Source organism: Condylostylus longicornis, unplaced genomic scaffold, assembly GCF_029603195.1.
Source record: "Condylostylus longicornis isolate FDR11 unplaced genomic scaffold, ASM2960319v2 ptg000081l, whole genome shotgun sequence".
Classification (NCBI taxonomy): domain Eukaryota; kingdom Metazoa; phylum Arthropoda; class Insecta; order Diptera; family Dolichopodidae; genus Condylostylus; species Condylostylus longicornis.
In genome coordinates, this window is record NW_026578049.1 from 3,069,770 (window position 1) to 3,082,073 (window position 12,304).

The 12,304-nt window shown below is 23.0% G+C and overlaps 1 protein-coding gene across 3 annotated transcripts in view; it reads left to right on the top strand.

Moving 5' to 3' along the window:
• LOC129613135 (glutamate receptor-interacting protein 1) overlaps positions 1-12,304 on the top strand; it is a 55,745-nt gene that overhangs the window by 8,476 nt on the left and 34,965 nt on the right. For 2 of the 3 annotated variants that reach the window (XM_055527084.1, XM_055527085.1), the window contains exon 1: positions 7,806-8,280. The exons of the other annotated variant lie outside the window; for it this stretch is intronic. In XM_055527084.1, coding sequence (XP_055383059.1) covers positions 8,118-8,280 — 163 coding nt within the window. In that variant the 5' untranslated portion in view covers positions 7,806-8,117. Of the gene's footprint in view, positions 1-7,805; positions 8,281-12,304 lie in introns of those variants that run through there. 3 annotated transcript variants of the gene reach the window in all.

Genomic DNA, 12,304 nt, shown 5'->3' on the forward strand with positions numbered 1-12,304 from the left:
TATTATTTCTAACAAATAATATACATAAGTATTATATGTGTTTCGATTTTAGTTTGTTCATGCCATCTATTGGACAAATTCTAATTAATTATTTAATACTTTCAGACTTAATACTTTGGTCTCTTTTCAGTTAATAATTTAATAATTGTTTTATTTTATGCTTTCTAAATCTATTATCGAAATGAAAATCAATAAATTTTATATTATAGATTTCAATTAATATTCCTTGATGGTTACAAAATTATACAAAAATATTATAACAGTATTTGAACGTGTTATTTATTACGAAAAAAAAATAATCAACGCTTATGATTAACTATTATTCAGCTGTGTATACAGTAATCACCCTATAATTGCGTCAGTATATAATTTAAAGAATCATATTTAATTCGAAAAACGACTCAATAATCCTTGGTAATGGCAACTTCCATTATGATATTAATCTTAAATTATTGTAGTTAAATTATTTTGATATATATTCAAAAATTTTGCAATTTTTAAGATTGATGGATGACAAATATTTTGACGGACAATAAATAGGATTTCCCTCAACAAATTCATAAGTATAAAATTGACTGCTCAAAAATTTTATTTAGTAAGAAAGTAGCTGGGAAAATTTTTGATATTATTGTTTACAAATTTGAAGTTCTCTATAGCAGAACGTTATTGAGCGGAGCATAATCTGTTGATTACTGTGTGTAATACAAATAAATTTTTTATATATGTAGTATATATACGTTAAATAAAGTGTGTGCACTGCGTCGTAATTCAAAGAGCATTGATAAATTTTTCCTTTTAAATATATCATAAATTATTCTCTCCTTTCAATGGACATTTTTATTTCTTATTTTATCTTTTGATTTTTATACTTTGAGTATTTTTTTCAACCTAAAAATATCTTAACTAAATTATTAATTCTTATATAAAAGTCAAAAAAATCATATTAATTTGTAGCTGTAAACAGTAAAAATAACAAAAAAAAACATCACAACTATGTAGCAAAAGAGCAAGACCCTTTCCTTTAATATTCATAAAAGCAGCGAACGTGAAACGATCTAATATAATTAATAAGTAATTATTCTTTAGTAGATACACAAGATATGTAAGATTGCTTTTCGCTTTTCAATTTCGGATTTTTCGGATTTTCATTTCATTTTGTTTCTTTTATTCTTTCTCTTTTTTAATAGAATAGAATATAAATAAATATTTTTTCTTTTTCTGAAAATCACTCAAGAACAGAAAATAAAAGAAGAAGAATAACAGCTACTTACTTATACACACATGGTATAAAAATATTAAAATAAAGAAATTTATTTTCTTCTCCATCCACTCAATTTTAGTTTTCAACGAGATTTCAGAGTGTTCAAATATTTGACAGTATATAGTATATAGTTTATTTGTAAAACGCTACCAAATAACAACATAAAATCGCGGAAAGCGAAAATAATGAACGCACGTTAAATTTTTTTCTTATTTTCAATTTGAAGGAAAAAAAAAAACAACAATAAAAAAATAATTTTTTTTTTGAATAATTTTTTTAAAAATTTATTTTTTTTTTTTTTACTCGTAATTAACTTGAGTTTTTCAAATGAAACCTCTAAAGAAAATATAAAAAGTATAAAAACTAAAAAAAAAATTTAAAACAAAATAAAAAGAAAAAATAATGACAAAATTATTACGGTCTGTTGGCCGATAGGGTGTGTGTTGTCGTTTTATTTTTGTTATTTTGTTTTTTTTTCTTTTTGAAAAATTTTATATCAATAAATAAGAAAAATATAATAATAAATAAAATAAAATAAATAACATGAAATATAAAAAAAAAAATGTAACATAAAAGACGAAGACGACAACGACGACGACGACGACATATAATCGCGCGCACTTTGTCGTAACGTCAAAATCAAAAATAATAATAATAATAATAAGAGAAATAAGGCAAAATTTTTGTTTTTATTAATTTTATTAGTGAAAGAAAAACACGTATTTGAAACTACTATGCGTTCATATAAATGAAATTTTGTACATAATTACAAACATACATACATATGCGTATAAGTGTGTTTGTGTGTATACTTTAGTAATATTAATTATACACTTAAATGATGTAAAAAAATTCTGAAAATAGATTTGGAAAAAGAAAAAAAAAATTTTAGTTTATTTTTTCTCAATTTTGAACGCTATACACAAAATAACAATAATAAAAACATAAAAAATCACTGCTAAATTTTTTTTGTTTTGTTTTTTATAAAAATTTTCTTTCTTCGGAAAATTTGAATTGAAAAGTGTGCTGTAAATAAATTCTAATTTGTTTTTTCTCTTATACTTTTTTTTGTTTTGGATGCTCTTTTGCTGTTTTTTTTTCTTTTTTATTCAAATTATTTTTAATAGAAGAATTTGGTGGAAAATTGGAAAAATAGAAATAAATAATAAATAAGCCAAAACATGTAACGTATTAAAAATAAAGAAGAAAAAAATGAATTAAAAATATATAAAAAAAAAAAAAATAATTTAAATGAAAATGAAAATTATTAATACATATTTACATATAAATATAAGTAAATTTACATATTTGAATATTAATATTAAAATTTTGTTGTAGAAAAATAACATTGACAGTTAAGTAACGCGATAATTCGGACTCTTCCCGATGATGTGGCTGAATTAAGAAAATTCATGGTTTCAAAGAGTTTTTTGATTATTTTTTATATACGAAAATTTATTTTGCAAATATAAATAATCTGGAAATATTTAATATAATTTGTTTTGAAAATACAAAAATTAATTTAGATCAAAATATTTTTAATTAATTTAATAATATTCAATGTGCATTTTATAAATAATCAAATTTTTTGAATTAAAAATCATATTCTTATCTAATTCAAATTATTTGAATTGGCAGGCTTTCCAATTCAAATAATTTGAAAGAATTCATGTAATTTGTTTCTTAGAATTCTGCATTCGCTTATAATATTATAGAAGCCTAATATACCCAAACGTTTATTAAGTTCATGAAATATGTGTCAAAAGTATTTAAGATCAGCTAAAATAGCATTTATGTCTGAAATATATGGTATTTAAATAGGATAGATAAAATTAATAAATAAAATTTCGTTTTTATTAATAAAAAAAAATTAACCGTTAATATTAATAAAAATTTAATCGTGTAGGCAAATTCAGTGATTCTCAATCCTTTACAGATTACGGAGTATCGCAAATATCACAAATAACTCTGTGTCTGACAGTTGGAGACTATCATAGATCATTGAAATACACTTTGAATTATTTTTTATTTTAAATCTCTCCGAACCCCAGATTCATTTTTTTATTTATATATGGTTACTTTTTTTATGAGATTTACGCAGCACACTGTTTGAAGAACATTGGATTAGTTTAATATTTTAATGATCGTATTTCAAATTTTATAACTTTATACGTAAGTTTAATTTTAAACAATCAAAGTTTTTGTTTTTATTTTCAAACAATGTCAGCTATTAAGTATGAATTGTTTTAAATTAAAATTATTAAAAATCAAAGAATAAATAATATTACATTGTTATAATAATGACAGTTATTATTACAATAAAATTTTCTAATATTTTCTATGAATATTTTATGTAATAGCTATTATTTTTTACATTATCAGATTTTAGCGAAATAAAATGAAATTTGCGACTTTCTTGTAAGAAATATTATTATGTCACCTTTAATAATTTGGCTCAAAAGTGATCCTTTATCCATCAAAATCAGATACAAATTAAATACGACATGTTTATGATATTATGTGTTTCCGATTTTATTTTGTTAACTATTCTTATAATATTAATTAGAGCGACATGGCAGTACTAATCGAACTTTTAACTTTTATTTTATAAAGCAAAAGGTTCGTAATAAAGTACCTTTGCTATGTCTGTTAATTTTAAAATTTTTCATTAATTTATTCTTAAAAAGATAATGATGGCTTCTAAAGCAGAAAAATTATTTTAGAATCACGACAAAATCTGTCAATCGAAATATATAAGTTGCCACTTCAAAAAAAAGTGGTAGTTTCAAAAACATATTCAGTACACAAAAGTTTTATTTTTTAGAAGAAATTCTAAGATTTCAACTAATTTTCTATTTAAGAACTATATTTTTGAAGAAAAAAATTTTAAAATAAAATTATTTATAAGTTTTCTTAACACACCTATATAGATGGCGCTCGTATTAGTATTATATTTGAATAATTCAATGCTTTTTATGGATCAACGATTTATTACAAAAAAAAAAGTTGACTTTATGGCTTATTTTATTATACAAACTAAACAAAGTATTTGAAGTTTTCCGTAAACTTGTGTTTTGTAATTTTTGATGTTACCGTATATGTATTTACATTGAAATAAAACCATGGGGATCTTGAAAATTTAAATATTTCGTGCGTATATAAAATTAAATTTTGTTGATTGATGTTTCTTTTGTTTTACGCATATGAAGGAATCTTGAATTATAAATTAAGGAGTGTTTATTTAATAATATTTAATAATGAATATTAGTTTTGTATTATGATTAAAGAACTTTTCGATCATACACGTATTAAAAAAGTTAAGTTTTTTTTTAAATTAATGAGGCTTAGTTATCATTTGGACTACAATAGAATTCTATAAGTACATTTACTAGAATATAGTCTCGAATAAAAATTGGGATTATTCAAATGCGATAATTAAGAGAGCTAACTAGAAAGTAAAGCTTAAATTACAAGAACTTTGAAAATTTTTAAGTACTGCCCTGGTTAATATACTAACTATAGTACATTTTATGTTTATAGTATGCCAACCAGGGTAGTGACTTAAATATTAGAAAAAACTTATATATTAGATTGTATTCCGAGAACAAATATTAAAATTATTATACGTCGCATTCGTGATTTTCATTTTCAAGTTTACGTAAATAAAACGTAGGTTTTAGTACTTAAAATTGTATAGTTAAATAATATATTCAATAAGATATTTAATATAGAGTTCAGGAGTGGTTCGAATTCCAGAATTTCCAGAAGTAAGAAACTTTTTAGTTGAATTTTGAATAAATTGCGATCTAATACAATTGAATAGAACTAATGAAAATGTTCAAATGTAGAAACCAATTACTCTTGAATTAAACATGAAATTTCATAATATAAACAAATTTTAAATAAAATTAAGTTTTATAATATATGAAATAGATTGTTTTTTTTTATTTAAGACATAAAAAAAAATATTTAACCAAAAATTTATTTGTTTTATAAAGTGTTAATTTTTCTTTCTTCAAAACATTTTTAAACGATTTGCATTTCCGGAACAAAAACAAAATTTTCTTTATTTTTATTGCATTTAATATAGCAATAAATCACAAAATTCCAAAAAATAAATATATAAGTTTTGATTTTGTTAGAAATTTTAAAATGAATTTTGTTTTTCTTTTTTTTTTCTTTTATAAATTCACAATAGTATTGAAATGAAATCACAGAGAAAAATATTGACGCACATTACATATATGCGATAAAAAAGCAAGATAATTAGAAATTAGAATTGCATATAACAATTCCTACTTAATTTTACAATAAAACAAATTTTAACAGCTAAAATTTTACAATAAAACAAATTTTAACAGCTAAAATTATATCATTTCAAATTATTTGAGTATCATCATGTGATTGTCACTTTTGATACGAAACAGTGGTACATATATGCTAGTATAAGTGTTTTCGACTGAAGGAACTGTCAAACATTTCTCCAGCGGAATTTAAAACTTTGTAAGATAAGTTGAGTAGTGCGGATATGTTGTAGAAGTTGTCGATAGAATTCCTTTCTAGCCTGATATTTGGCGTTGCATTCCAAGTCATACAACACTCCCTCACTGACTAGAATTTCAAGTAAAATAACTATATAGTAAAACTGTTATCTTTAAAAAATTCAAATGCAATGTCACTATATTAAAATTAGATAATGAATCTACGTAGATCTGAGAATAAATTCATATTTTTTTTTATACGTATATTTGAATCGAATTTATCCTATACATATAAGGACATTTTCTATATGTTAAAACGATATTAAAAGTAGCCGAGTTCTTGATTTTTTTAATTCTATATTGCTCTAAGTATAACGGTACTGGAAAATAAGTAATTGGCTTGTACATGTAACATTTCTGTATATGTAGTACAAAAATTAAAAATTTTCATATTACATTCGTAAATGTGCAAATTGAAAATTTTTTTCAGTGTATACATTTGCTTATTGAATGAAAAAGCACATTATATGTAAGTATATGTCAGGCTTCAAAGCTGGAATTCCACATATTTTTTTATTTTTTTTTTCTTATATTTAGCTTTTGATTCCTTTTAAATGAAAATTTAAAGTATTTTGGCCGGAAAATATATTTATCTGCATTTTATATATTATATTTGTTTTGTGTATATAAAAAAAAATAATTTGAAAAACGGCTGATGGTTGCCGCTGACTTTTTACATTTTCTCTTAATTTAAAATATATACAAAAATAAAATAAAAATATTTTTAATTTGTGGAAAACATTGAATCATATATAAAAATATAAATGCATTGTATACTTATAGGTTTCATATCGATTATATTTGGGAAACTTTTTATCATTTTCAATTAAGTTTAAATAGTTTGATATAATAGGTTATTTAAATGGAGTTCATTTGATGGAATATATAATATTAATAAAGTATATAATATGTGTTTATAGCTTAGTGGAAATCACTAAAATGCAAGCTCGGTCTTTGTATTACTTAAATTTCTTGTTTTTCTTTGAATTTTGTATTGTTCACTCAAAACCACATTTTCACATTTTTATGTATTGTTTTTTTAAATTTAGAATGTGAATATGTTTCTCAGATTTTTAAAATTTTATAGTTACCAGCGTAATGTAAGAATTTCGAATTGAGAATTTGTATGACAAAATGCAAGATGAGAAATATGTACTTCAAAATTTCCGGGATTTCCCCAAAAATTTATCAAAAGAATTTTTAATTTTTATCCAATTTGATTGAACATTATTCGATTGTAGAAAATTTCAAAAATATTTTCATTTTTATTTTACATCTCAGAACATGTATTCAAATTGAAGTTTGTATTACATAATATTACTTAATTTTTCCCCATCATCTTTTCTTTTAGACATAAATTGAAATACGTAACAAAAATTATTATTGACATGTGTATACGATTAATGAGTTTACTTAAAAAAAAAAAAAAAATTATTTCTTATTTTCTTTTTTGTTTTTCCAATTTCCCAAATTATATTTTTACGCACATACCACATACAATAAACATACATACATGAACAAATATAAACATTTATTTTTCTTCGAATATTTTCATTTTTATTTTATTGGTTTTTTCACAATTCCGTTTATTTTTTTGTTTTTTCTGGAATTCTAGATCTTGTGTAATTTCAATTAAGATTGAAGTTGAAGTGCAAGTAATTAAATATAGAATAAAAAAAAAATAGAAAAAACATCAATATTAAAGTTGAAAATGAGATGAGATAAAAAAAAAATAAAAATCAATTGAGAAAAATTTAATTTTTTTTTTGTTGTACTTCAAATTTATTTCACTTTCATGTATATTGAATGCATTTTATTAGTTATGAATTACTAATTCAAATTTGTTATAGTACTTAAAGAAAAAAATAAATATATGCCAATTAAAAAAAAAAATAAACTAATTTACTTAGACAACTTGTAAATAGTAACAAATTAATAAGTTTAATAGCAAAACAAAAGAATTATGTAAAAAAAAAAGAATGCCCCACAAAGTATGCAAAATTTTTATATTTTGTATGAGGTGTTCATAAAATTTTGGGGGGTCAAAAATAAAAATTAATTTAAAAATTAATAAACAAGCTTTTCTTTTTTGACACAATTTTAAAAATAATTTAATGTCAAAATTTTTATATGATTTTTTTTTGTTTGAAAAGTGATGATGACTCTATACAAAATATTATAAATGAAAAATAAAAATAAAATTAATGAAAATGTTCAATATTTATGTTGGAAGTTAAAATAAATTTATAATCTTCGGGAAAAAAATATATTTAGAAGAAAAAATATAAAGAAAAAGAAGAAATTGAAAAAAAAAAATGAAATTATTTAAATCAAAAAAACCTACAAGTTGTGTTTCCGGTAAATCCGGTAGTGGTAAAAATAAATATTGTATTCAAGATGAATCATCATCATCATCAAATAGTAATAACAATAATAATAAAAATGTTGAAACAATTCCAATGACACCAATATTGACAGGTAAGCTGACATTTTTAATATATATATATATATTATTTGAAATTAATTGTCACATAATGTAATTAAAATAAATAGTGTCTGTCGTCTGATCGCTAAACATTTTAAATATAAATTATGAGAATTCTATTTTTGAATATAAATTGTTGGATGCCAAAATTATAACACTTATGGTGTGGGCATAAAACAAAAAATTTTATAGGAGGTTATAAAAAAAATGTAATAATAGTATATATTCGTTTTTATTACAATTTAAATAATTAATTAAAAATAATTAAATAATTAAAAAAATTTTGATATATTTTAGGGTTTTCCACTTGCGTATCTTATTATTTACGAGGCTGACGAGATTATTTACGAGTACGTGATATACATGCATATTATGAAGTTAATAATCTTAGAGTAATTTGTAAGATTTTACTTAAGTATATCAGAGTCGTTTTGCAAAATTAAATCACAAATGCAAATATTTTTAATAATTTTAGTACCTAACTGAATTAATTTCATATTTATGTCAGTTATGCGTCTCATGACTGTGAGTCTTTTCCATTCCAAAACTTTAATTTTCTTTTTGTAATTTACAATTATACGATATTGTTCCACTTGAAGTTTCTGGGTTTTGTATTTCATACTAAAATTTAGTTGCTTCAAATGAATTAAGTATATACGAGAGTAAGATTAAATATTTAAGAAATGGTAGTTTTGTTCTGACTCAATTACTGCAAGTTTTGCGAGTTATTGGAAAACTATAATTTTTTTCCCTTGTGGTGTCTGTATAACAAATGCATACCTTCTTTAATGCTCACGATGCGTTCCTGAAAATTTAGTGTAAACAAAAACAACATTAATAGAGAAGATTTTTCACACTAAAAAATGGGGTTGCGATAAATGATGTTATATAAATATGTATATGGTGTACGTGCTCAAATTAAAAAATGCAATTTCGAGTAATTTTGCAATTTTAAGAATTAAATTTAAACTTGATTTTTTTTTTAATCTGGAAATGGCGCCATGCAGTTTATCGTTTGAATTTTGCTTTGTTCTGAATGGTTTTTAACTTTTTAATGGAATGAAGCTTCATATGTTTTTGCATTCTTTTTCAATTTTTCTTCGATAAAATATTCAATTTAGTTTTAAAGAAGAAAATTAAAAAATTAATTGTCCTTTGAACAATTTTTTATTTTCATATTTGAACAATTGAAGAGGAAGATTGGAAATTCAGAAAAAAATTCTAAGAATATGTAGGTCGAAATTTTGGGTCATCTTATTTGCAAAAAAAATTAGAATCAAGCAATCATTGTATTACTTTATTGCTTAATTCTGTAATATAATAAATCGAATTTAGTAAAAATAAGAGTAGAATACTCACAAAAAGTGCTCTTACGTTGAATTTTTTGAGATACATTAAATAATTCCATTATAGCGTATATTCTTTCACATTGGATTGCATTTTAATGCACTCTATATTGCTTATTATCGGTACTAATTATATCCGTATATAACAATGTACTTGTTATTTTATGAAATTTGCTTGGTAGAACACATTTTTATCCATAATAATAAAATTAAATAAATGAAAATGAAAGATAATAGATTAATAGTATAAAGATCGTGCTCTTTTAACAAAAATAAGAATTAATATACTATAGTATGTATATATATAACATAAATATATATTCCTATATATAATACTCGTACATTATCTTTGTACATATTTATTTTATGGGTCATAGAATTAAACAATTTATTGTTTTCCGATAACCATAAATTAATGATGCTTTGCAAATCAATCAATTAATGTATTTATATATATTGGGTATTCTATGAAACAACAAGACATAAAACTAAGAATTTCAAATTGTTTAATATGCAGAAATACATAAATGTAGTATATACGCAATACATATATATAAAATACATTAAGTAATACAATAAAATAAGTGACAAAGTTCTTCTACTGCGGTAAACAATGAAATCGTGTGGGTGTACTTAATTTTGTGAATGGGCATTTATTTTGTCAATGAAAATTCAATTATATTTTTGTACATCTTGTGAAGATCGTATATACACAATTTGTAATTCGAAAATTTATTTTTAGGGGGAGATTAATGAAATTTCTTGGTAACTAAAATGATGATTTCCTCTTTACGAGTAATTGTTATATTGGAAGTATTTCCTTGCAAAATAATGTTATTTTGTTAAAATTTTCAAAACTAATATTGTTCAATATTCAGTTTAAGTTGAATCATATATTATGGCATAGTTGTTCGTAATCATAGCATAATAAGTAATTCAGTCTTGTTTCCCATCGCTTCCGCACAGTGTCTTAAAATTAATAATTTACTCGTACCTTGAATAGTTGTATCATATATTCGTTTCGTTTTTCGGAAGTAAATATTGAAACTACGAGTATTAAAAGATTTCGCAAAAGTTAGTTAGCATTAAAACGATTATTACGTCCTCATTAATTGATTTTCATTCAACAAAATTAGAAATTGCCGAAAATTTATGTTTAAAACTTGAAATTTATTCTGCTTCTTTGACAATTTTATTCAAATTTCTTATAAATTGCATGTTCTTAAATATATGTATGAACGCCGTGACCTCTTCATTAAGCTAGATGAAGTTTTATTTTTTTCACTACAAACATTCAATTTTACTTTAATAGAAAAATATAATTAGATTTTATTTTGCGTATAATTTTTTATGTCATACAATCCTTAAAATCTCGACAAATTTGATTATTTCTTTGATGTGCACAGCAATTATAAAAATTTAATTATACTTATTTTAAATTATAGTTGAAAATACTTTAAGAAACGAATTGTCATACTTCGTTTGCATCACCTTTCAATTTCTAAAAAAGAAAAATGATATATGTATGTATGTATGTATTTCCATTTATAATATTTATTCTATTTCTGTTTTTGTGTTCATACATATTTCATATATCAATGAATAATATATGTGTTTGAACAATAAAATATTTCGATTGTCAACTTAACTTGGTGTCTTCATTAAATTTTGCCATTTTGGCGGAACAAACAAATGAAAGGGTAAAAAACATATAGAATTTTATTTTTCATATGAGTTTTTACTTTTTCAATATATTATGTAAGTTATGCAACAAACATTCATATTTCTCTGGATAATAATAATAAAAAAAGAGAACAGAAAAAGAAAAAATATGTCCACTAACCCATTCGTATATTTCAATTTTATGATATTCCCTATATATTATCGTCATCATCATCATCACCATCATCTATTGAATTCCAAAATTAATTTTTTTTGGCCCCATTTCAAAATTTAAAGGAAATATTAAGAATTTTTTTAGATTTCTCGGTTATAATTTAAGGGAAAGCATGTAAATAATACTCACGTGAGTAACATAATTTACAAATTGGATAATTTTACGTTTCTTAATATCTTTTGTAAGTGCGTTGTAAATTTTTGGGTGGATATCATTCTCTATTTTAGGGTTGTTAAAATCAAAAGAAAATGCTTCTGCCAAATAAATCAAACGCTAAATAGTGATTTAACTACATGGAGAGTTGTGCTACGATTTGGTTTATTGGGTACGCGAATGATTCTAGGATGGAACGTTCCGAAAAAAACTAGGGTGTATGAATTTCCGCCCAAGAGTATATTGCGTCAGTTTGAATAATTATTATTTACATAATAAAAAATTATACGAATTCTCTTAGACATTAGGGCAGCATTGACATGCGGTTCTGCATGAGTTCACAGTTTAAAACAAAGAAATGTTCATTGAGGGTGAAAAACCAACTAGCAAGGCGCACTTATGAGACTAAATTCGTAGGACCTTCATTATTTTGTGGATTTTCTACCTATTATGCAGATATAAATAAGAGACTGGTTGGAGTCGTATTGCAATAAACGTTACTTAAACATATCAAGGTGTCGACAAGGGAAATTATGCTCCTTAGAGTTTTCACATATGAATAGGAAAATACCACTTTTAGCCGAATGTGTAGTTCGCAAGATGAGATGTCTCTCTGGATTT